General features: G+C 41.2%; 1 protein-coding gene across 10 annotated transcripts in view; it reads right to left on the bottom strand.

Annotated features, from left to right (window-relative positions):
• The window catches only part of DET1 (DET1 partner of COP1 E3 ubiquitin ligase), a 48,687-nt gene that overhangs the window by 15,552 nt on the left and 5,753 nt on the right, over window positions 1-27,382 (bottom strand). For 5 of the 10 annotated variants that reach the window (XM_077871778.1, XM_077871791.1, XM_077871785.1 and 2 more), the window contains exons 2-5: window positions 25,879-26,971; window positions 22,902-23,089; window positions 16,265-16,456; window positions 12,592-13,251 (exon numbers count right to left, since the gene is read on the bottom strand). In XM_077871778.1, coding sequence (XP_077727904.1) covers window positions 13,062-13,251; window positions 16,265-16,456; window positions 22,902-23,089; window positions 25,879-26,961 — 1,653 coding nt within the window. In that variant the 5' untranslated portion in view covers window positions 26,962-26,971 and the 3' untranslated portion in view covers window positions 12,592-13,061. Of the gene's footprint in view, window positions 1-12,591; window positions 13,252-16,264; window positions 16,457-22,901; window positions 23,090-25,878; window positions 26,972-27,382 lie in introns of those variants that run through there. The other 5 variants (XM_077871807.1, XM_077871800.1, XM_077871825.1 and 2 more) reach the window with 3 other exon arrangements.

Genomic DNA, 27,382 nt, shown 5'->3' on the forward strand with positions numbered 1-27,382 from the left:
GGGGAAATGGGGAATTATTATTTAATGGCTACAGAGTTTCAGATTTGCAAGATGACAAAGCTGCAGAGATTGGTCGCACAGCAATGTGAATAAATTTAACAATACTGAACTATACGTAGAGATAAGCTGGCAAGTCTTCTGGTTTGTGCTTTAATTGTACAGTTAAAAAGTGAAAAAAGACCTCATTGAAATTTTTTAAGAAATACATGCTGATATTAAAAAATTACAAAGATAAAGGAAATAAGCTTGCTTGCTCTCCAGAGGTAACTATTATTAATAGCATCTTCATATGCTTTCCAAAGTGTTCCATGACTCGGTGAGCATGTATATATTTATATCTAGGCTGACTTCAATTTCAGTACAGATTTTAGTTGGTTTTTATATCTTTACAAAAAAATGGCATCACACTAGACACAGTTGTTCAATTGCTAGGGCTCACAGAGCTTTCCAAATCAATAAGTATGGACCTGCCTCGTTATTTTCAACAGCTGTATCAGATTCAATTTTATGGACATTTATAATTTATTTTGTCTGTTCTCTATGATGCACAGTTAGTAGTTTCTAGTTTCTCATAATGAAAAACCTGCAATGAAATAGCCTTGTACATATGTCTTACATACGCAAATGTTTTGCCTTAATATATAAAATTTAGCTGGGTTTAAAAAATATGAACATTTATGAAGACACTGTTCTTTTGTCCTTTAGGGAGTCTGAGTCAGCTTACTCCCCCACCAATAGTGTGGGGAGGGCACTCTGCGTTCTTGACAACACGGGGTCATCATTTAACCTTTGCTAATCTGATGGGTGAGAAGAAAATACTGCGAACATTTTCATGTAGCTCTTGTCCATGTGTATTTATGTTTTCTGTGAACACGCTGCTAATAAGATTCTTTGCCCATTTTTCACTTGGGATTGTTCATCTTTTCATCATACATTTTCAAAATGTCTTATGCTAAGGAAGTCAATCTTTTGATAAATGTATTGTCATTTGTCATTTGATTTTGTTTTGATAATTTTTGTTATATATAAGTTTCTATTTGTATGTATTCAACTTTATTGGCTCCCCCCACCCCCCGTTCTGAAAAGGCGCTTACTCAATGGCAGAATTATAAACCGAAATCGAGAAGACAAAAGCACCTAGGTAATCACGGATCCACTCTGTGAGGGGGTACTTGTCTTTCTCTGACCTTGGCCCTCCACCTGACGCTCCCAGAACCCACTCTTCAAGAGACCCATAGAAATGTACCTGATTCCCACTCCAGCTCTTTTCATTCTGCCTTTTCAGAAAATGGATATTTTTCCAACACAATACTTTTCAACCTTCTAAAACTCATCCCTCTATTTGGCAACCTGGACAATCTCATGTCCTGTCCTCCAGGATTTTGAGATGTATCTCAATCATGAATCCTTCTCTTCTACATAACCTCATCAGAGATTTTTTTTTTTAACTCTCTACAATTTGTCATGTGAAAACTGACACTTTTTTTTCATTCTCTCAATAAAAATATCAACTTGGTTTTTTCAAAAGAAACTTCCTTCAAGATTCTAACATGCCCACTACTTCAGTTTTATCTGTAACCCACCCTGAGTTGACAGTCACTTTTCAGATAAGCTTTATTCTTAAAAAATGTAACCAGACTGACATTCAAAAAAATTTTTTTAACAACTGACTTTGGAAAATAATCTAGAGGCCATTTATTCTGAGTAATACATCCTTCCTTAAGGACACATTTAAAACTTCATAAACCCCCTCCCCCCAAAAAAACCTTTAAAGAAAAATGAGAAGAAGCTGAGTTTGAAAATCAGCATTCATTTGATTTCTGCGTTCCCCCATTCAGAATATTTCCAATCTCTCCCTTTTTTATTTTCCTTTTATTAGAAACATAGACCCCTCTCTGTTCTTTCAACAATTAATTAAAGCTAAGTGACAGTCTCCTCTCCTAATCCTGGAAAGTTAATTACTAAGTTTGGAAGAGAAACAGTAGTTGAAGACCAGGAGATCTCTGGTCTCAGGAAGATGAATGGGATGTGCAGCATGGGGCCTAAGAATCCCGCTTCTGCCAGCAGAACCAGGCAGCAGTTTCAGACAGCTGCCCTGTGGTGCTGTAAGTGCTCCCTGTGGGGGACAGAACTTCATCATCAGACATAGTTAAACAAGGCACAGAGAAGGCATGGGCTCCCACAGCACAGCAGTCCACCCCGTGGCTCCTTCTTCCCAACTTCGCACTCAGACACCGGTTACCTGGTGCTTCATTGATGGTGCGATGGGTGAGCCAGAGGGATGCCCAGGCACCTCTTTCTTTCACAGGTAGGGAGATAGGTAGGCATAGACATACCTCACATTATGGTATTTTTCCGATACCCTGTGTTCACATGGCACCCCATGTCTAGCAAGTTTATTGGCACCGTTGTTCCAATAGCATTTGCTCACTTTCAGTCTCTGGGTCACATTTGATAATTCTTCCAATATTTCAAAGATTTTCGTTATTATATTTACTAGGGCGATCTGTGATCAGCGATCTTTGATGTTATGTAATTGTTTGGTGTGTGTTCTGCCTGCTCCGTCTACCCCCCGCCCCCGCTCCTCAGACTTCCCTGATCCCCAAGACACAACAATATTGAAATTAAGCCAATTAAAAACCCAGCAATGGCCTCTAAGTGTCCAAGTGAAAGGAAGAGTCACACAACTATCACATTAAATCAAAAGCTGGAAATGATTAAGCCTAGTGAAAGGAAGGTGTGTTGAAAGTCTAGATAAGCCAAAGGCTAGGCCTCTTGCCCCAAACAGACAAGTTGTGAATACAAAGGAAGAGTTCTGGAAGGACGTTATAGGTGCTACTCCACTGAACACAAGAATGATAAAGTGAAACAGCCTTATTGCTGATAAGGAGAAAGTCTTGGTGGTCTAGACAGAAGATCCAACAGTCAGGACATCCCTGAAGCCAAAGCCTAATCCAGAACAAGGCCCTCACTCTCCTCAATTCTGTGCAGCCTGAGGGAGGGGACGAAACTGCAGAAGACAAGTCTGAAGCTGGCAGAGGTGGGTTCATGAGGCTTAAGGAAAGATTCTCCAGAAGATCTAGAGGAGATCATTCACGAAGGTGGCTCCACTAAACAATGGATTTTCAATGTGGATGAAACAGCCTTCTATCAGAAGATGCCATTTAGGACTCTCATAGCTAGAGAGGAGAAGTCAGGGCCTGGCTTCAAAGCTCCAAAGGATGTGTTGACTCTATCATTAGGGGCTAATGCAGCTGCTAACCTGAAGTTCAGCCTGTGCTCACGTGCCATCCTGAAAATCCTAGGGACCTGAAGAATGATGCTAAATCTCTCTGCCTGTGCTCTATCAGGAGAACAACAAAGCCCAGACAGTACATATGTTTACAACATGCTGTACTATGTTTTTCAAGCCCACTACTGAGGTCTACTGCTCAGAAGATTCCTGTCAAAATATCACTGCTCATTGACAATGCACCTGATCCTCCAAGAGCTCTGACAGAGATGTACAGAGACTCATGTTTGCACACCTGCCAACACAATGTCCATTCTGCAGTCCATGGACCTAGAAGTAATTTTAAATCTTATTATTTAAGAAATGCATTTTGTAAGGCTATAGCTACCACAGATAGTAATTCCTCTGGTGGATCTGGACAAAGTAAATTGAAAATCTGGAAAGGATTCACCATTCTGGCTGCCATTGAGACCACTCATAACTTATGGAAAGAGGTCAAAATATCAATATTAACAGGATCCAGGAAGAAATTGATTTCAACTCTCATGGATAACTTTGAGGGGTTCATGCCATGAGTGGATGAAGGCACTACAGATGTGGTGGAAATAGCAAGAGAACAAGTATTAGAAGTAGAACCTGAAGAAGGACAGAAGTGCTGAAATCTCATGATCAAACTTGAATGGGTGAGGAGTTGCTTCCTGTGGATGAGCAAAGAAAGTGGTTTCTTAAGATGGCATCTATTCCTGGTGGAGATGCTGTGAAGACTGTTGGAATGACAACAAAGGACTTAGAATACCACATACACTTAGTTGAAATAGCAGCGCAGGGTTTGAGAAGACTGACTTCAATTCTGAAAGAAGTTCTACTATGGGAAAAATGTTATCAAATGGCATCACCTGCTACAGAAAAATCATTCGTGATATGAGAGTCCATCAATGCAGCAAACCTCACTGTTGTCTTATTTTAAGAAATTGTGCCAACCTTTAGCATCCACCAGTCCAAGGCAAGACCCTCCACCAGCAAAAACATTATAACTCAGTGAAAGCAGTGATGATAGCATTTTTTAGTAATAAAGTATTTTTTAATTAAGGTATGTACACTGCTCTTTTGGGCATAATGTTGCACACTTAACAGACTATGGCATAGTGTAAACATAGCTTTTTTTAAATTTTTTTTTAAACATAGCTTTTATACACACAGGTAACAAAAACATTCATTTGACTTGCCTTATCGGAGTATTCATTTATTTTCTTGCAGTGCTATGGACCTGAACCTGCAATCTCTCCGAGGCATGGCTGTATTTGGAAACATTTTCAGACTAGAAGCTCAAAGGTTGGGTCTCTGGCTTCCAAATTCTTATGTTCTTAGTTCCTGACACTTCGTAGGTCCTCAATAAATTTCAAATACATAAGTGAACAAGTAAGTCAATCAACACACCAGTGTAAAGAGAGAAATATGTGGAATATATTTTCAACCTTTAATAAAAGATACTTTTGTTGGTCATCCTCCTTATAAGGGAGGGAGTGGATACAGAAGCACAAAAACAGCAGAATTTCCTATTAATGTTATTGGTAATCAGTAAAATACCAGTTTAGACCTATCTATATCCAGACCTATATAAATTTAAATTAATTATTACACAGGATGCATTACAGTTTTACCTGCCACTAACTAGTAATGATGAGCACATCACTTGGTCTCTCTGAGATCAGTTTCCTTATTTATAAAATGAGGATAATATGGCATTTTTCAAATACAAGGTTTCATATTGCAAAACACACCATTATTTGCATTAATTATATATTATTATATGACAAATTACTCCCAAAATTCAGCAGCTTAAAACAACATTTATCTTACACAATCTCTGAGAGTCAAGAATCTGAAAGTGGTTTGGCTAGGTGTTTTGTTGTTGGTTTTTTTTTTTTAAAGATTGATTTATTTTAGACAGAATGTGTACATGAGCAAGAGGGGCAGAGGGAGGGAGAAAGATAATTTTTTTTAAGATTTAATTATTTGGGGGGGAGGGGCAGAGGGAGAGAAACTCAAGCCGACTCCACACCAAGCGTGGCTTGGCTGAGTGGTTCCTATTCAGAGTTTCCCACAAGGCTGCAGTCATCTGTTGGCTTGACTGAGGCTGGAGGCTCCACTTCCAAAATGTCTCTTTCACATAGCTATTAGCAAGAAGCCAAGTGAGTCTCTCCAGAAGGTTGCCTGAATATCCTCATGACAGCTGGTTTCCCCGAGTGAGTTGATTCAAGGGAAGTAGAGTGGATGTGGAAGCCTAGCCCTGAAATGCCTTTTATAACCTAGGCTTGAAAGTGACCTGCTCACACTTCTGCTGTATTGTAGTAGTCACACAGAGAAACCCAGATACAATGTAAGAGGGAACTACACAAGAGCATGAACCTAAGAGGTGGGCTCACTGTGGGCCATCTTGGAGGCTGACTACCAACGATGTGCCACTAACAAACAAAAAAGAACCCAGATAATTATACCATGACAATGCTTTCTTATTAGTTGGAACTACTATTTTATACTGTATTAACCATGCCTTTTATTTTTGATGCTTTGACATGTTAGGATTTCACTTACTAGGGACCACCCCTCCCAGAGTTAGCTAATTCCTAGAGAGAGTAACAACTCCCCTGGGAATGTGACTTTCTATGCAAACCAATCAATACAGAGCCAATACCCCAACCACCTCCTCTATAGTGCTCTTACATCCTGGGCCACTATCCAGCTGCCCTAATACCTCAGAGCCAAGTATCAGACAACTAGGGACAGTCACTACGTTCCAGAGCCCATCAAAATTATTCCAATTAGCCAATCCCAAACCTACTCAGCTTGCCTTGTCTGTTCCTTCCTGTAGAAACCACAATAAAGGCTCTCACCCACATTTCCCCCGGCTCCCCTTATCTCCCGAGTGACCCAGGTGCTTCCCCATAGAAGCAAGTCATCCCTCATGACCTGTTTCTAGAGGCCTGTAAGTCAAACAGACTTCTTCCCTTGTGACAGTCACTTCCATGTCTGTGTTGGATTAAAACAAGTCCTAGTACCCCTAAAACATATACTTATCCAAAGAGCATTTCAGGCTGGTTTTTTTTTTTTTAGAGGCATTAGGGGCATGTTATGAACCCCGAGTCATCAGCACTTCTCATTTGACTTCAGCTATAGTTTCACCTTCTTCCTATTTGGAATCATGTGGCCCCTGGAAGTTAATCAGCTTCTGTTCAAAGTCAGCATGAAGTTTCTGACAAATTGGTTCACACCTTAATGATTAGTCCTGTGCTTTGCATGAATCGATCACACCAGGCCTCTTATTCGACTAAAACTTCTTCCATTTATTCCAAGGCATGTGATAGCTTTCCCTTCATTCATGTGCCTTGTTGGGTGTTTGACAGGCAGTCCTTTTGCACGAATCTCAGCATGTCAATAAAATCTCATTTGCCAGTGGTTACCTTGCTTTCTTTCTTAGTTCCTAAAAGCCCTTGATTGCATTTTGCAAAGAGATACGGCCTCATGTTCATTCCTTCAGTGCAAAACTTTACTTCATTGAGACCAAAATTAACCACACTGCTCTGCTTCCATACTTTTCTATATACAAAATAACCTTTCAAAAAAAAAATAACCTTTCATTTCAGTACCAAATCACAGCATAATTTTTTCTGGAGACATTTTAAATAGCATGTACATTTAACACACATGGTATTCACAGGGCATTTACTCAACAGGGATGTGACAATAAGAAGAGCATGCCCAGCCTTCACATGCACAGGTGACAACAGTAGTGATGTCAAGTCATGGTCTAGCACCACCGATAAGACATCGGTATTAGACATGCTCCAATGCTGAGAAATGTATCTCAGAATGGATGAAACGAAGGAATACCTTCCAGCACAAGGTGCTTACATAGCTTCATGCCCCATCGTAAATGCTTAATACATGTTCACAATTGACACCAATAAACTCAGCAAACACGGCTCCTCTAAGTCCAATGTGTTTGGCCGCAAAGAGGGCTAGGGATGTTCTCATCTTCTCAGACGGGGGTATGCTGGGGACAGAGGCCATAGCAGCAGAATGGCACCACCTCCAAAGCCAAGCCACCAGTCTCCTGTGCAGGGTGGGTGTGGAGAAGGGGCAAGTTTGTGTTTCTTGGTCAGCAAGGAATGGAGAGGCACTACCAGGACTGGGTGGTCTCTGTGATATTAAAGAGGCATTAGGGATCCCTGGGTGGCACAGCGGTTTGGCGCCTGCCTTTGGCCCAGGGCGCGATCCTGGAGACCCGGGATCGAATCCCACAACGGGCTCCCGGTGCATGGAGCCTGCTTCTCCCTCTGCCTGTGTCTCTCTCTCGCTCTCTCTGTGACTATCATAAATAAAAAAAATTTAAAAAATTTAAAAAAATAAAAAAATAAAAAAAAAAATAAAGAGGCATGAGCCTCCCACACAGATCAAGCAATCTAGAGAGAGAAAGGCAGCTAGCATGTATTGAGTACTTACTGTATGAAGAGCTTAATTAATACTCATTTAGTGCTCATATCAGCCCTGCAAAGTAAACATCAGCCCCATATTACGGAGGAATGGAAACTCAGTAAAGTTCTTTTATCAAGCTCAGCGTTTGTATTGGCTGCACTTGGGGTTCCTGGGGTTCTTCTGTCAGGACACCATGGGTAAAGAATGAGCCCCACTATGTATGTCTCTCCTCCTACATTATTTCTGCCTTTGGTAATCAAATGTCTTATATGATGGAGAGAGCCATCAAAAGTTTTTTGTTCTTTGTTTTTTTTTAAACAGAGGTTTATAGCTATAAAGGGTATACACTGAGCAGATGAATGTTGTAAATAAAATTGCCCTCTGGAACATCAAAATCACTTAATATGGTCAATTCCTTTTGAAGCACGTAGCACAGAGAACTGTTATGCTGATTACCAATAATTATAATCCATTCATTAAGGAAAAGTCTCTAAGGGCTTCTACAAAGGAACACTTCATGGATGAGATGGACTTACTCTGTGTACTTGAAAATAATGAAGCTATCGTTCTTTTAAAAATTATCTAATTTAGGCTTTTCAATGATTTACACTGTGCTTCTCTACAAGGACTCAGAATGAAAGAGGTTTTGCTAAATTTAAATGGAGCCTTTCAAAGGTCCAGGGCAGCTTGGCACTGATCGTTGACATGCCAGACCCTGCAGAGTAGGGAAGAGAGGAGAGTTTCAGGAAGAATTAAATCTGAAAGATATATTCCCAGAAGTCTCTACTTTTCTTAAACATTTTGAATGCAAAGAACTTGTTTCTCCAAAGATTCTTGAGATTCACTGGATATCTGTAGAGAGAAGGCACTAGAATTTACCAAGAGTGGCCTTAAATTCTTTAGAAACAAAGTTAATATGAAGACACAGAGGTTGCGAAGTTCATATGGGTCAAGTGCTCAATGGGCTGCATGCTTTCTCATTTTAGTTACATCCTTTCAGGTACAAGAGGCCACCTGAGGTATGGATGCAGGGGGCTCTAGGGGAGCCAGGAATCTCACAGAAATCAAAGAACAGGAATCACAGTCAGGCCTTTTCAAACCCAATCTAAGAACCTAGCTGGCAGGAATTTCATGAGTCTTTCCCCAGGGGACTTGCCTTTCTCTTTGCATCTATTACTTTGCTTTCAATTATAAGAAACAAAAAAACCAATTCGAAGTGGCTTAAACAGTATGGAAACTTACTGTCTCACAGGACTGGAAATCCAGCTGTAGAGTGGGTTTCAGGGTTGTGTGATCCAGTCAACCAACTATGTCATCTATGATCTGGGTTCTTTTCTCTCCATTCTGCCCTCCAGGTTAACTTCCTTCTCCGGATAACTTCGAACAGGATCATAGGGCGGTGGAGAGTGGAACTTGGGCCACACGGTTCCTCACTGACATTTTCAAAAGAAAGGGTTCCCCCAACAGTTCCTCTACCTCACAGTATCACTGACCTGATTTGTCACATGACAATCATAAACCAATCCCTCCTGCCAATTGCTATCGACCAAAGTTCTAGTTCTGGTCACTAACAAGGAGTACAGGATTACCATGACTGGTTTAGATTGCTCAGGGCACATCCCCAGAGTGAAGTCAGAGGTGCGAGCAGTGCAGGGAGTGGAGGGGGATAGAAAAAAAGAAAATTGAAAACAGTTCTTAAGTTTTTGCCTGAAGTCAATGGGTAGACACTGAAGCCATATAGGAATTCTTGAAGGAAAAACAGGTTGGAGGTGGAGATGGGTGGATGGGATCAAGACCATTGCTTTGGATGTGGTTTTGAAATATCTATTAGAGGGGCAGCCCCAGTGGCGCAGCGGTTTAGTGCTGCCTGCAGCCCAAGGTGTGATCCTGGAGACCTGGGATCGAGTCCCGCGTTGGGCTCCCTGCATGGGGCCTGCTTCTCCCTCTGCCTGTGTCTCTGCCTCTCTCTCTCTGTCTCTATGAATGAATAAATAAAATCCTTAAAAAAAATAAATAAAAATAAAGGGTTACAAAAAAAAAGAAGTATCTATTAAATATTCAAATGAAGATGCCATGTAAGCCATGGGAATATGAATTTGGAGGTGAATGAAGAGGTCAGGGCTGGAGTTATAGTTTTGAGACTCATCAGCATATGGATAGAATTTGAAACCTGGGGAATGGAAGAAATCAATTAAAGAAATTATATACAGAAGAAATGAAGTGAGGTTCCAAGGCCAAGGGCAGGGGTACTTAGCATCTAAACATAGAATCGAAGAAGAAAAGACAGCAAAGGGACCAAGAAGCAACAATCAGCAAGATAGGAAGAAAACCAGAAACATGTACTCATGGAAACCAAGAGAAGCGAGTGTTTCTTGATTAAGAAATGAATCATGCCTGGGGCAGCCCGGGTGGCTCAGCAGTTTGGTGCAGCCTTCAGCCCAAGGCGTGATCCTGGAGTCCCAGGATCGAGTCCCACATCGGGCTCCCTGCATGGAGCCTGCTTCTCTCTCTGCCTGTGTCTCTGCCTCTCTCTCTGTGTCTCTCATTAATAAATGAATAAAATCTTTAAAAAAAAAAAAAAAAAAGAAAAGAAATGAATCATGCCCAATGATGGGAGGCTGAGTAGAAGAGGGACAGGAGATGAGTGCTGAACTGGCAACACGAAGTTACTGGTGCCTAGACAAGTAGTTCCAGTGAGTGTGAGCACTACAATCTACCTGCAGTGGGCTGAGGAAAAATGGGTGGTGGGGTGACAACATTTAATTTCAACAACTCTTCCAAGAAGTTTTTCTGTGAGGGGTAACAGAGAGATGGGTGATAACTAAAGGTAACTAAATCAGAGGCCAAAGCAGGAAAGATCCTAGAGGGCATCTAATGCACTGACTGAAATGACCTATCAAGAGAAAGACGCAGAAAAAAATCATTGCAGGAGGGAGGACATTGAGAAGTCAAGAGGAGAGAGGACCCAGTGAACTGGTAGAGGAGTTGGCCTTTTATAGAAGCAGGGCTCTTTCACTCTGGAAGGAGTGCATATGCAAGTCACATGGTTGATATGGTATTTTTTTTTTTTTCCAATTGTTTCTCTTGCTGTCATGGAGTCAGTAGCAAGGTGATCATGAGAAACAGGAGGGGTTTTGAAGAGAAACGAAGGTGTCAATCGGCAATTCCAGGGAGAGGGAGAGTAAACAGACAAGGAAGGTACATGAGGATTGCTCAGTAGGCAGACATGATGAAAGACCTAAGATTTGACTAGGAGAGTGGATGAGTAAGGTGGAAGTATGTACAAATTAAGCTTCAGAAAGATTAGGGAATGGACCCAGGATCACACAGCTAATGGGTGGAAGTGGGGGGATTCACACTGAGACCCCAGCAACTTCACACTCCATGCTCCTTCCATGCTGCTGAGTCCCTCAGGTGCAATCGAGCAACCCAGTGCAAAGATAAAGCTGCAGGTAAGGTACATCTACAAAGGAAGATTCTCTGAGTCCCACATATGTGTGACTGCTGTGGGACCCTGATGTTGTTATAACCTTTGAAGAATCAGTATTTCACCCTTCCCGATGCCCAGGGATGTCATCCTCTCTCCCATTCCCCTTTGGATTACTACCACTGGTCTGTCAGCCAATCTCCAGTCTCTAGTTCCCCCAAACCATCTTCCAGGCTGCTAACGATGGTCTTTGTGAAATTCGGAGTAGGTCTTCCACTGCACAAAATTCTAGCACTGTGCGCCAGACTTCTGTGATTCAGTCACATTCCCCTGGCCTCCCCCATAGCTTGTGTTCAGCCGTGTTAGTTATCATCCCAATGGCCCTGTCCATGCTAGTGTGTCTTTGGGCATGCTGGAGCTCTCCCTGAAATGTCTGTCCTCTGCCCTGGTTCACAGGACATGCTTCCATTTATTCAGCTCCAATGGCCCTTCCCCAGGATAGCTTTCCTTCTCCACCTCTCCTTCATCCTCCTCCACTATCTCCAAGTAACCACTATGGGGGCTTTTGTCATTTTGCACTAGAATTCTCTTTATTTGTCTATTTCTCTCTTCATCCTTCACAGAGTAGCACAGCATCTACCTGATTCATAGTAAGTGCTCAAATCCTGTATTGAATGCCAAATGAGAATGAATTTAGTTGTTCAATATTGAAGATGATGAAATTAGCTGAACTGCTTTTAGTGGGAATCAGTATCTCATATTACATTTGTCATGTTCCCAAGGGATGTCAATCTGGATGGCAGAGGGATACAGAATCCATCTGTTTGCATCCATGGCTCCTTTCACAACCTGCTCTGAAACCCAGCATTTCCAGGCTGCTTTCAAAGTCAGATGTTACTGAACAAGCTTACTACATAAACAGTGGATACATTATGCAGATGAAACATAAACAGCCTGACAAGCCCACTGGAGAACACTAGCTGAGACCATATAGAAGGGGGTGGGCTGGGGCCCAGCAAGCGTCTGTAGGAGCTGCAATGGCTCAGCCGTCCGGGCACAACCGGTCTGATCTCTTTAGAGACGCCTGGTGTCTGCCAGCTAGAGCTCCCCAATCGCCGTACGTGCCACACAGTGTTTGTATCTGCTATGGCCAAAGAGAACTACTCACTCTTCCACCTGCATGACACAGATGGTACAGATGGGAGCATGCTTCCACATGACAACATACAATTATGCCCAGTTCCTCCAGCTGTAACAATTACCAGGAGAAAACCCCAGGGAAGAAAACAGTCCTGGCAGAGAACAATCTTCCGTGCAGGCACACACCACTAAGTTCTCCCAAGGGTGGCCGCTGGAGCCGTGGCCTCTGGCCCCTTTCACAGTCCTTCCCAGAACCCACGGATGTGAGAAGCATTTGGTGAGATCAGGACATAAGGCAATCATCAAACGGGATATATTTAAGTAAGAAAATACCAAGGCTTTATTATTATTCTTTTTTTATAAAGACAGCCCTGTTGTTGGCTACGTGGAAAGGATGTACACAGTCCCTGTGAGTAAACAAGACATCCCTGCTTCAGACTGCATACCATAATGCCAAAGAACAGATGCCAAGGGGGAAGGGGTAATGCTCTCATCTTCATAGCAATAAAATGCAATATAAAACAAAAATTAAACAGACTTAATTAATGCTAGACATTCCCACAAGGTAAAGACCAGATGACTTTCCATCAATCAGTAGTAGTTGGATATGATAAAGATTCTATTAGACTGAGACACCCTCACTCCTCTCTCCGACTCTCCCCATCTGAGGTATTACAGTCTGGAACCAACAAAGCTGGTAGTCAGGAGCTCTTGCTTCAGAGTCCCCTTGAGATGAGAAGGGGGGAATGTCTTGGAAGACCAGATAACCGGACTTTGGTGAGGCACCTACGTGCAGCAGTGTCGCATATGGAAGTTGACAACATACTCAGCATTAGTCCTCTGCACTGAAATAGCGAAAGGCTCAAAAGGGTGAAAGGTGAAGGCAACAAGGCGTCGCACTGTGTGGTTGATGGGGCGGCCAAGCAAGCCTGCCTGGATCTCAAACTTGAGCAGACCAGAGTCCCGGGCATAGAACCTAAACAGAACAAGGAGAGAAAGAGAGGATGGTACAGATATTCACCACCATCTACAAATCTGCACAGCACAGGAATGTGGCAACTCATTTTTTAATCTTACACTATCTCCTCTTACATCAGCCCCAAGTTATTGGAACCGCAAAACTGCCTTTGAGCAACTCATTTTATGCACAGGGTCATTATGAATTTTACTGTGCTGTCCTGAGTCATTGGATTATTTCTCTTTCCCAAGATGACCCTTAGTTACAGCCTTAACTACAGCTTCCCCTTTTCCAGAAAAGCTGACCCAAGACTGTCTAGGCCAGGGCTAGAAATGAAATTAAGCCACATGTATACTTTTAAATTTCCAGGTAGCCACATTAAGAAAGTTAAAAAGAAAAAGGTGAAAATAATTTTAATAATATACTTTATTTAACCCAATCCTGGTATCCAAACCTGTAACCCAGGTAAACAAATATTAATGAGATATTTCACTTTTTTTTTTATTAAGCCTTTGAAATCTGATGTGTGACACTTAAGCATATCTCAACTTGGACTAGTCACATTGTAAGTGTTTAACAATCCACACGTGGTGAGTGGCTGCTATACACGACAATACAGATCTCAGCCCATATTTGAGTTTTTCACTTTTAAGAATAAACTCTTACCAAGCGGCCAGTTAGCTTAGTGGGTTAGAGCATGGTGCTAATAATAATAAATTCTTTTAGAAGGTTCCTCTTTTCACAGATAAAAACAAAATACTAAGTAGCCTTTAATTTTTCATCTAATACTTCCATTCAACCTCATACTTTAAGACATTTTCCCATATGTAAAAATAAACACCCTAGGGTATTGGGAACTAGAGATGTTCAGTGGGGTTGGGGCTGAATTAGGGAAAGTCCTAGAAAATGAAGAGCTTTGAACTATAGAGCTCTATAACTTCCCTTTTGGAAAGCAAACACATGGTAGACATAAAGATATTAATAGCCTCTGACTCAGTAACTCCATTTCCAAGAATTTACATCCTCAGAATTTAATTTAAATGGAGAACATAGTGTATGAATAAAGACAGCTACTCTAGTGCAGCTCCAATGTAAAAATTCAGGACATAATTAAGGTTCAGTGACAGGGGACTAGTTCAATCAATTGTGGTACAACTAACTGAGGGAATAATATGCCGTCATTAAGACTCTAACTCTGAGGACTATGAACAACATGAAAAAACATTTCTAAAAGAAAAGCAGACTACAAAGGATGATGCTAACCAGGATGACAACAATATACATGTAAGCATGCATACTGACAAAGACCAGAATGGAATACATAATACAAGTGTTCAAGTCATGGCATTTCTTCCTCCAATGCCTTTAATATCCTCACATTTCTCATTTTAAATTAAAAATAAGTGAAAAACTCCCTTAGTTAGGGGCAACAGCCACTTCCAAATTTGTTACTTAGCTTATTCTTTTCAAATTAGAAAGGTAGGTTAGAAAGGAGAGGAATGTATCCCATGCTACTTTGACAATATCACATGAAGTCCATGATATGCTTTTACATGGGAAAACCATATTCACCTTACCCACACAGTCTCCAACACACAAAGGGCTTGTAAGGTAAAGTGAGTTGTTTGAGCTTCTACATCTAACTACCAGTTCACAGGAAATGTGGGAGAATGAGAAAAATCATAAATACTACTCCAGGGATAGTGTGCAGACACCAGAATGTGGGTAACACTACAGGACAATTTCACTGCAAGGAAAATAAAGAGGGAAGCAGAACCTACAGGATAAAATGGATTTAAGGGAGTAGCGACCAAAGGCAATGTATGAACCTTGTTTAGATTCTGATGGGAACAAATTGGAACCATAAAAAAAATATTTACAAGACAACAGGAAAACGTGAAAATTAAGTACTTGGTGGTCTTAATTAATTTTTGATAATTTTCTTAAGATAAAATAATGGTTGTATTTTTTCTAAGTCTTTATGTCTTAGAAATTCATACCAAAATTTGAGTATAATGCTCTGAAATCTGGGTTTTGCTTCGGAATAATCAAGGGTGGCAGTTGGGGGCAGGGTGTGGTAAGAGATAATAACATTAACAATGAGTTGATAACTGTTAAAACTGGATGGTGGGTATATGCAGGTTCACTATACTCTCCCATTTTATATGTTTAAAGCTTTCTATAATTAAAAAAAAAAAAAAAAAAGTTAACTGGCTTTTGGAACATGACTGCAATTTCCCAAAGGAAATACCACGAACTGTGATTAACTGTACAGAATGTGTTACACAAACTTATTTAATACACAACAAAGCTGGATCGTGAAACATTGCCTACCACCTTTTGCAGAGTGAAAAAGGCCTTTCGCTCTTCAGCCCAAGGTTCCAGGGACACACATCCCCTGAAATCACCCTGCAGTGGAGGTTTCAGTTACTCTCCCTAGTACCTAACATAGTACACAGAACATCACAAGCTCCCAAAACGGAGAGAATGGGAGACTGGGGAATGGACATTTGTAAGGGAAGGACTGATTCTAAGACATTCTATAGCAATAATGCAGTAGTTTACATTCCAAAATTTCTCAAGTGAGGAAGCAAGGAGTTTCTCCAAAACTGCCTATTTCCCAAATTATCTCTGCTATCTTTTCTACTAGGTAACATGAGGAGATAAAATAATTTGAGTGAAATAAAATTATAAAGTCTCAACTATAAACACTATCATGAAATGGAATGTGGTTTCCTACCCTGGATACCTTTAAAAAGGAACAACACGTATCTGGATTGGATGTTCTGATGAGAAGCAAAGAGCAGAACTCCTTCATTTATGAGACCAGGGAGAGCAAAACTCCTTCATTTATGAGACCAGGGCCTACATGATCAAAAGCACTCACATTATAGAAATAGCCTATCCTTCCAATTCGACCCATGAGTACAAGTGGACACAATCACAGTGAAATGAGGTCCAAGAAGAAGAGGTGGAAAGTGGGCCATCTTTAGCCCTCAGGCAGTTAGCAGCTGAAGCAGTGACAGTATACCTGATAGGGTGATCTCCACAAGTCTTAGGTCGCTCCATGACAGACACCCACTTGTCATCGTAGCTGAAGAGAGACAGATCAAGGTAGGGGCTACCACTGTAAGACTGGGCACTGATGGGGAGCTGACCCAGTAGTCGGCGTACTGCCTCCGTGTGCCCTCCATACTTGGCATTTACAATAGTGTCTTTAAACCTAAAATAAAGCACCAGTGAGGAAGGCTGTGTTAGCAGGCACACAATGCTGCCTTGGATTTTAAACTGATAAAACACGTCTAAAAACAACTCATTCTGTAAATAGAAATCTAGATAGTGAAGGAAGTCAGACAGAACTCACACATCACAAGTTGGCCTGGCTACAAATATTGTCAAAAAGCAGAAAACAGAATTTGAAATGGGAACATTAAATTACTTTAGAAAAGTTAACAAAGACTTTCCAAACAAGTTTAAAACGAGCATAACTATTCTATGACAACATTTCTACTCAAATCTACTTCCCCCAAATAACAGCTTCACCTTGCATTAGAAAGGAGTTAATAGAGAACAGAGGATCTCCTGGAGAAGAGCAGCCTCTGACTCTTCTCAGGATCAGTGATAAGCCAACTTTCATCAAAACTTTCGACAAATTATTCATTCCTTGTTTCAGGCTCAGAGCTAGCTACCTGTACTCCCACAGAAACGCCAGTATCTAAAGAATAGTAACACGGACACAATCACGTATCTCACTTATTTGTAGTAATAATAACAAAGCAATCATTTTTCACAACTGTCATGAATACTAAATACATATCCCGTCACCAAGTATTTCTACACTTCCAGAAATTTACCCTAAGCAAGCAATCCCATATGCAGAAAAATAGCTGTGCACATTCAATACAGCGTTCTTTATGATAAATTGACAGAAAATTAAAAACCTAATGGAAAACTGTGATTTTCAAAGATTACATGGTAACAGAGGAAATATTTACCATAACGGTAAGTAAAAGAAACAGGATACAGAGCAGCCCCGGTGACCCAGCGGTTTGGCACCACCTTTGGCCTGGGATATGATCCTGGAGTCCCATGTCAGGCTCCCTGCATGGAGCCTGCTTCTCCCTCTGCCTGTGTCTCTGCCTCTCTCTCTCTCTCTGTCATGAATAAATAAAATCTTAAAAAAAAAAAAAAAAAAAAAGAAAGAAACAAGATACATTCTGTATACACAGTATGATTTAAAAAACAAAGAAAAAAATCTAGGACTTAAAAAAAAAGACTGGTAGTAATACATCAAAATGATAATTGTGTTTGTGTAATCACATTTCTATTTTTTTTTCTTCTTTTTCACTTTCCTATAGTTTCTTAGAAAGACTGTCCAACTATCAATAATATATTTTTAAAAATCTCTATATCAAAGCAGATCATATGGTTTAAAATTCAAGGGGAAAATATATTTTTAGTCCAGGAAAAAACATAACATCTCATGCCTGAAATTAATGGAATGAAAACTAATGAAATAAATTTTAAAACTTGAATGCTCCCAAATTTGTGGAGACCAGAAAACTTGATGAGATGGATTCTGTCTTTACCATTAACCTCTGATGCTGGATGGAGATCAATAATTTTGTTTCCCTCGAAGACAGCCAAGCTATCAATACTGTTTTTCCGTTACTCCTCTTGAGACTAATTTTCACAGCCTCGGTGTCAATCATAACATTAAATCTTGGGCCAAGGAGAATTTCTTTCTTTCCCTTTTGAATGAGTTTGAATCAAAGATCCTGAGGTTTTTGGTTTTCAGCTGCTTTTCAGCCAAGTTCTAATACTACCTCTCATTTTTTTTTTTTTTTTAAGATTTTATTTGAGAGAGAGAGAGCATGCACAAGCAAGGGCAGGGAGGGGCAGAGGGAAAGGAAGCAGACTCCCCACTGAGCAGGGAGCCTGACATGGGGTTTGATCCCAGGGACTCTGATCATGACCTGAGCCAAGGCAGACACTTAACCCACTGAGAGCCACCTAGGCACCCCTACTACCTCCTCTCATAATCCACACTATGCCTTGCCTGGCTCACTGGCTTCAAACCATGGGGGCTGGCCGGCCCACAGCTATATGATGATCCTAAGTCAAAGCCTCCAGGACAACCTCTAGGTTGAAGCAGTTTGTCTTCCCCCAGCAGCACCACTACCTCCACTCTCCATGCTCCCCACTGACAAAAAGATGAGGCAGTCTTCCCTGTGATGTCCCCTGGCTCACTCTCACTCTGTCCAGGTGACTCTTTCAATTCATGAGTATTTCTAAATTTGCAGAGTTTATCCTTCCAGCACCACAGAACCTCCTCCCTAGGTATTAGATCCCACAACCTCTCGTATAATCAATTCTTCTTACCTTTTCCTAAACCATCAGTTTCACCCAACTACACAATTTCAGACTATTTCCTGTACCATATTTTGTGATTTGTGTGGAAAACACATTTTCCAGAGGCTCTCTTAGAAAAGGTACATGAGAGGTAATTTTTTGAGAACTTTCATGTCTGAAAAGGTCTTTGTTCCATCCTATTGGATATACAATTCTAGATTGGATATCATTTTTTTTTTCACAGAAGGCATGATTTTATTGGCTACAAGCTTTCAGTGTTATTATTAAGTCCAATACCATTCTGAGGACTTATTTTTTGACATGTGAAATGTATGTTCTTTCTGCAAGTTTTTATAATTTTCTATTTATCCTCAATGATCCAAAATTTCATTTTAAAAGATTTTATTTATTTGGGGGGGGGGGCAAAGAGAGGGAGAAAGAGAATCCTTAGCAGGCTCTACTTTGAGCCCAAAGTGGGGCTTGATCTCACATGACCTGAGCCATGACCTGAACCAAAATCAAGAGTGAGACACTCTAGGGGTTCCTGGGTGGCTCAGTTGGCTAAGCATCTGGCTTCATCTCAGGTCATGATCCCAGGGTTCTGGGATGGAGCCTCACGTCAGACTCCCTGCTCAGGCTTCTCCCTTTCCCACTGCTGCTCTGTCAAATAAATAGATAAAATCTTAAAAAAAAAAAAAAATACTGGTCAGACACCCTACCAACTGAGCCACCCAGGCATTCCCACAATGTCTCAGAATTTCATGATATGCCTCAGTATGGGTCTTTTTCTCACTGGGTACTTGATGGAACTGGAGACAGCCTAATAAAGATTTAATAACTTTTTATCTGAGGGCAAAAGCCATGCTTTACAGCACTTGCCACTTTCTGTGCTGTAAATCCTACTGCTGTGGTCAATTTCAGGGTACCAATGTGACAGCACTGAATGTGGAGCTGTCTGAAGATGAGCAGTAGCACATAACTATACTGTATTTTCACCATCTAGATAAAATATGCATATAAACTCAAGAGAATAATAGTAAAATAACTAGGAAATAATTAATTTTTAATAATGACCACTTTTGGCAACAGCTTGCAAAAATTCCTGATAGCTTAACTGGCTCTTCATGAGCCATTAGGAGCCAGCCCCAACACACCAATGAAAGGTCCTGCCAATCTGGAAATTTATGTTCTTCAGGACCAGAAAACTATTTACATTATTTCCTCCCTGTCATTTTCTCTACTGCACCTTCTGGAAATAACCAGATATTGGACTTCCTGGGCAAATTTTCTGATTTTTTTTTTTAAATCATTTCTCTCCCATTTTCCTACTTTCATCTATTTATTCTACTTTCTTGGAGAATTCCTCAACTATGTCTAACAAAGTTTAAATTTCTGTTCTAGGAATGTTTTGGGGTTTGTTTTGTTTTGTTTTGTTTTGTTTTACAGCTTCAATTATTTCAGCAATTGCAATGTTCCTCCTTTATTTTTTCTACTGCTTGTTTTATTTTGGTCTCTTTCAAAATAAAGATTTTTCTTAAGTTACTCATGATTCTTGGTGTCCTTTTTTTCTTGGACATTTAACCTATAATGGATCCACTTTCACTTATTTTTACTAAAAGATTACTAGGGACTATAAAATTGAGCATATAGAGTCATTGTTCACAAGAAAAAAAATAACTCTAATTTACATACATATTTTCAATGCAGCAAAGCATGACAAGACAGTTAATGGAATATGTTGCACTAGGATACAATTCTGTGGAGGAGATAAAATAGATATATGAATTTGAACATAAGAAAAAACAATGTAAAATTTCAGAAGTATGGGCATAATTGGCTCTCTCCTTTTTATAATCAAATACTGAAGACCAACTACTATGGCATCTAGATTCCCTGGGTTATGTTTAAAGGTGTTGAGTTATACACCATAAACTTATACAATGTTATATGCCAATTGTAGTTCAATAAAGCTGGGGGAAAAGGCTTGTAATAATTTTATTTTTAAAAATCAATATTTAATATACACTGAAAATTGCATCTTCTGCAGTTATTTAAATATAACAGCAAGAACATTTTAAGATCAACTTAAAAATCCATGTGTGAGGCTATCTACAGTTGTTCAAAATATTTTGGTGGTATGATGCAAAATTCTGAGGATCACAGAGCTGGAACCCTGCCTTTCTTTTAAACCTTTATTTTCTCCTCCTGAGACTTCCTACAATTTCACTTAATTCCAGATGTATTCTGAAATAATTCTCAAAAAACACAGCTTCCTCTAATTACTAGGTGACTTCATTCATTCCACAAATACCTAATAAGCTTCTCCCACATGAAAGATACTGGCCTAGGTGCTATGGATACAGCAGTGAATATAAGATAAAAATCCCTGTCCTCGTTTAAGTATACCTCCTAGTGACTTCCTTGATGGTTTCATTCAGCCAGCTGTACTGAGCTTTGTAATTATTGATAATGATCTGCCTGATTTTAAAGTTAATTTGAAAGAAGAAAATTCAGGGGCGCCTGGGTGGCACTGCTGGTGAAGTGTCTGGATTCTTGGTTTCAGCTCAGGTCCTGATCTCAGGGTCATCTCATCCTGATCCAGCCCCTCACTGGGCTCTAAGTACAGAGTCTGCTTGAGATTTGCTCTCTCCCTCTCTCTTTACCCCTCACCTTGCTCTCAAAATAAATAAATAAATCTTTTTAAAAATAATAAAAGCAGAAACATTCATTCCAAAATGAAAAAAGCAAAATCTGATCCATGTTCTGCCTCCAAAAATCCTTCTATGCTGAACAGAAATGCTTATAGGGCAGAAAATTTATGTGAACCAGAAAAAAAGGAAAAGGCAAGTAACCTGTCTGAAAACCAGCATCCATCTATTTCTAATTGAGTACTACCCTTTCACATAAAGATGATGCCACTACATTAATGTACCTGCTTTGTTCATTTTTTCCAGTGGCAGTGATGCTTATTCTGAGTCATTTGTTCACTCTGGTCTGACCTATCTTGAAACCTGAAAACAGATATTTTCCCTAACTGGCTAGAGTTGGAGGAGCAATTTAGTATGTGGCGTCGAATGAGGCATTACAGACTAGAGTGGATTCAGCTTGGGCAAATGACCCAAAGTAACCGTTCATGTCATAATCATGTGCTCAGATAATTCTATCAGGAACTCTAGTTCATAGGAAGACCTGGCTGATGTGGGGTATTAAGTGAGGGTCACCCAGGTGTTTGAAGAGGGACTCCAAGTATGAATATCTGAGGGTCTCTTCTCTGGGTTGGTCATTTTTTTTTCCCTAGGTAAAAATCTCTAACCTCCTGCCTGAGAAGTATACACTTGGCTGCCATATCTGATAAAGGGGACAGGAATCTTACCTTCAGTTTGTTGGCTTTCACTTAATTCTTGTTTTTAGCATGACAAATCCCATCCTTGCCTCAGCTGTGCCTCATGAATGTGAAACCAGTGCCTATATGGCTCAATTTCTCCAGAGACTAAACCTCCAGCCTCCTGAGAAGGTGGGGAAGACAGTTATCTGGCAGAGCAGGCTTAGAGAAGGGGGCAATGGGGCCTTTCCAGACCTTTACCCAATCCTCCTGCTTTAAGCCTACGTCACAGGTATTGTCAGAGTGACTAGGAGCATCCGATTCCCCAACCCTTTCCAGAGTTCTCTGGAGCAAGGCAACCTGTTTCTTGATGGCTAAATTCTGCAGTCTTAAGTTTTTGTTCTCTGGAGTGTGCCAAGTCATAGGTTACCGCTGATCAATTAGCTTATCAGCTCCCGACACTGATTCAGATCCCTCTCCTGTTGCCAATCATCTCCCGTCTTCAATGTCTCTCCTCTCCCATTCTCTTTGCTCTTGTTAAATGTATACCTCTTACTGCTTTATTGTCATTTTAGTGGGGTTTGGGGATGGAGCAGAGATAAACACATGTGCTCAACACATCATGTTTAACCAAAAGTTCTAAAATTATTTCCTTAGTCATTCACTGAAAAAATGCTTAAATGCTTGACAGTGCATCATGAGACTATAAGAATAAATAATAAAGATATAGTCTCTACCTTTCTGCATCTCTTAGGCAGCTCTCACACTGCTCTCCTTCCTCTAGGAGGATTCACAGATAACGCACAACTAATTCCATAGGTGCTGAGAGACAGAAGTTCAGGATGACCCAAGGGATTACAACAGGCAGACCTAACCAAAGCGAGGTAGCAGAGAGAATATCGGAAGGGTTTTTTGGAGGACATGACTACTGGCCTAACACCAGTGACTTGTCTAAAGAAAAATTAAGCCTGTTAAGCCTGGTGGAAGAGCTTACCGGCGCTGGATCTGCCTTGCAAAATTGTTGCTGGAAGCTGAGCAGGGAAACTGGACTTCACTGTGTAGGGTTGCATTACGGAAGAGGTCACAGAAGTTCTCAAAGAGCTCTAGAAGCTCATCTGATGTATTCTCAAACACGGCAATCACCTCTGTTGTCACCATATTGTACACCACAAAGAAAGATGCCTGCAGAAGAACAGAGACAGCTATGAGACAGCTGGGTATACAGCCATGCCTTGGAAACCTACCACTTGGTTGAAAATTCAAAGTACTCAAGTAAAACAAGCAAACACTTCTCCTGCACTAGCATAAAAATGTGGCTCCAGGTGGTTCTGGGAGAGGAGGAAGCCTCAGTAAACTTTATCAGCCAAGGGCCATCAGTTATGGTCAGAACTGCTGGATTTACCACCGTATCTGTGCTGCTAGAATTACTGAACTGGCCCACATACATGTGTAGAAAGGTTTCCAATCTTGCATTTCTGACTCTGCAAATTCAATATTTTTCCTTCCTACTCTTTATTCCCCCTCCTTGCTACCCAACCCAGCCTGAAATAAAAAGCACTTTTTTAAAATGCCAGATTTAATTTTCCTTCCTGCTGAGAAAGTGATTGGTAGCCTGTAGCTGCCTGTTGGCAAATTATTTTCTCTTGTATATGTACAGTTGAAAGTTCAATTTAGGGACATTTATTTTCCTTCTTAAGATTTCTAACATGCAGAGAGAAACCTGAAGTACACTGTGTCCTAAAACTGCCCAGGCAAGTTGTAACCAAGCAGGGAACTGCTGCTGAACAAATGAAAAATCAGGGAGGCATTTTCCATTTCTTTCTTCATAAATGTTCTTTCAGCCAAGAGCATCTGGACGATACATTTGAGATTTGTAGCAATTAAGATCAGAGGGGGAACCTGAAAAGCATTCAAATGCCATAGGTGGCAGAGTTTTCTACTTTCTCTGAATGGGCCCTGGGTGACTAGCCCTCTAAACAACCAGTGCTCTGCTCTACCTAACAAGGAAGCCCCAGGAACCCCTGGTTTTTGTCACAATGAATGTGGTAGTGTGAATCAATCGGCAAGCTTGATCTAGAAGTTTCCAGAACATTAAGGTTAGTACTCCCCCTCCTATGACTGAGTTTAAGTCTCTGTCATCAATTCCTAGAGCCACAGTGCCCACCTGTTTTATTAGTCATTAGTCCTTCCCAGAGCTTTCATTACATGACTTTTACAGTCACCTGGAAATTAAATATGGCTGTAAATTAAGGAGGCTGGAGAGTAACCTGAGAATAATACCCATAATATCAGCAAGGCTTTGTATGTAGGTGCACTTTTTACTCATTAACCTTATTGGAACCTCTCAAATTAAAACGGGGAAAGGGGTGGGAGGACAACTAGGGCAAACTGGGTTTAAGGTTACAAACTCTGTAAGCAAAACACTGAGCTCTAGTACTGATTCCAGCCACAATTCATTATAACTACCAGAAATAAGTAGGTCATGTTTTAGCAAAGGGAAGGAGGATAATCTCAAACGCGGCTATCGCAGATAACTTATGCCCTCCAAAAGAAAAAGGTAATTATAGCTCAAACCTAAATAAAAGATTGACTCATGTCCTTTCTATAGACCTGGACAACACTTTGATCATTATCAGGGCTCCACCAGGATCCATCACAATTATGTGAATATAAAATTACACAAACTTTACTAGCCTTCCCTCCAGGACAGACTGGGAAATACAGGACAGAAGGTGAAAGAAGCCAAGAGTGTCACTGACAATCTCCTATGAAACGTAACGTGAACTAGATGCTCATCTGTGATGGCTCAATGGGTGACTTCATCATTAACAGGGAAGAAAAGAATCCAGAAAAACTATCTCCAACCATATTACTCCCTGCCACCCACCTTTGTTTAGAATATACAAGCTATGATTCCAAAGAAAAGTACTGGAAAACATTTTACCATGGATGACTGGTAAGGTCTTAGGAAACAATGGCCTGTACAGTCTCTTGCAATAGAACCAACTGCAAGTCAGTGGGAGATACAACACTCAGCCCTCTTTGTAGCTGACTGGTTTGCTCTCTATTGTGATTTCCCAAATTCACACCTAAGGAGACATTCTGCAAACGGGAGAATAGGTGGCAAAGGTACAGAAAGGTAGGTCTCTTACTCCATCAACACTAAAGTAGAGAGTTTCTCAAAGAAAAATGCCCAAAAGTAGCCTGAATTTCAACATGGTATTTCAACCCAAGAGTCCTGGGAGGTTTCTGTGCCCTTAACACCCCTAGGTTCCCATTTAAGAAATAGCTCTCTCCCCTCCAAGATCTTTCATCCACACTGAAAAACCCTAGGACCTTTGGTCGTGATGATTCACTTGGGAGATCATAAGTCTTGGCTTCCTTTTAATTTTTTCACTGCTCTCCAACCTATGGTCCAGCACATGGGTATGGTCAGGATAAAGTCATAACACTCAACTGTTAGATGAACTTACCTATTAGTTACCTCCCAAAGGTTTTATGAAGACATGCACTGACATTATCCATTTAAGCAGGAAAGAGAGACCAAATTTTTAGAAAATTTTTGTGGCATGGTGGGCTCATTCTCATTCCTAGAACTAAAGAGGTCAGACCAAAAAGCCACAGTCTCAGAAAATCAGGGCAGGGTTATCCACAGGTAGTCCAAATTTTGACCTTGTAGCACTTGGGCTTCTATCTCAAGGATACTGAAAATGCTCTGGTCAAGTATTAGGGTAATGATCACAGAGTTGACTACCCACATATCAATGGCTTGAGACTGAGCTTCCATTCATCCAAATAAATACATGTGGCCAGAGAAAAATGGAACTGTTTTAAGTCTGAGGCCAAGGATAACAAAAACTCAAGAATACATAAAATGCACATTTCTGAGAGGCTGGCTATAGGCCAAGAGAGAAACTCTCTCATTTTACCAAGCAGATGGGAGTAGTAAAGAGCAGGAGAGCACAGCATACCTGTGACGGATCTGTGACTCGAAGGGTTACCACGTCTTCACTAGTGTATTTGATGAACAGATGGTTTTCATCCAGAAGCTGCATCTTCCACATGCGCAGCTGCCGCAGCTGGTCAAAATACTGGAAGAAGCGCCTCTTGGCCATCGCACTACCATCCTGCTCTGCCCGGCGCCACAAGTACACGAGCAGCCGGTGTTTGAGGGAATTGATGAAGGGGTCTCTGAAGGGATTGGCCATGCCTGTCTGACTGTCCCGCTGCACCTCAGGGAACACAGCTGACACAGTGAGGAGGTCGTCCTCATAGCAGAAACGGCCAATGGTCCTCACATCAATGAAAGTGCCTTCCGGAGTAACCTGGAAGACATGGATGGTCTGCTGCTGCACTGACAAGATGGCCAGGATGTTTTTGTACAGGTATAGCCCCTGGTTGTGTGACAGGACCACCTTGTCACACTTGAAGGTACGGGTGTCACATAAGCGGCCAGTGTGAAGGTCAATGATGTGAAGGGAATAGTCCTCCAGAGGAGACCGCGGGTTAGGGGTCACAGATTCGCTGTTCCGATATACCTCGTAAAACGGAGGGTGTGGCTCATCCGGGAGGTAGGCAGCAGAGCCCACAATGACACACCGGCAGTCGTCAGTGAAGAGGCTGCACTCCCGGTTCAGGTGCTCCCCGTTGGCAGCCACGTTGGTAATGTGTAGCAGGACAAAGAAGCGTTCGAAGAGCCGACCGCGGATGCTGACTGACCGCTGGTCATTGCCATTGGACAGGGTTTCCCCCTCATAGCCCTGCAGTAAGTCCTCAGCTGCCTGGCAGCCCTGGTACTCATAGATTTCAAGAGACGTCTGGTCTGAAGAGAAAGCAATAAAGTAGCGTCCATCAGGTGAGAATTTACGCAAGAAACAGGGCGGCTTTTCGACATTGACAACTGTGAAGTTGGGGAAGACATTCTGGTGGAATACTCGGACCTGATGCCAGTGGGTGCCTGCCTTGCCTGAGCTGATCCGCCGCCTCTCCAAGCGGTGAATGACATTTTGGTTCTGGATTCTTCGAGGTTTGATGGTGGAAACATGATGATCCATTATCACATCTCTGTGTAGAAAAGTAAAGAAGAAAAAAAAAAACAAAACCAGAATTGACCAAAACATAAATATACACAAGTGAAAGAGATTTTCCTCCTTATGCCCTGGACCCAGGAACTCGCAGGATGAGAGTGATCAGCATTTCTCCCTTCCCTGGTTATAGTCAGCAAGCAGTCCTGACATTTCTGACTTTAAAAACAGGTCTGGGGATCCCTGGGTGGCGCAGCAGTTTGGCGCCTGCCTTTGGCCCAGGGCGCGATCCTGGAGCCCCGGGATCGAGTCCCACGTCGGGCTCCCAGTGCATGGAGCCTGCTTCTCCCTCTGCCTGCGTCTCTGCCTCTCTCTCTCTCCTCTCTGTGCATCCTCATAAATAAATAAAATCTTTAAAAAAAATAAAATAAAAAAAAATAAAAACAGGTCT

Source organism: Canis aureus, chromosome 2 (assembly GCF_053574225.1).
Source record: "Canis aureus isolate CA01 chromosome 2, VMU_Caureus_v.1.0, whole genome shotgun sequence".
Lineage (NCBI taxonomy): Eukaryota > Metazoa > Chordata > Mammalia > Carnivora > Canidae > Canis > Canis aureus.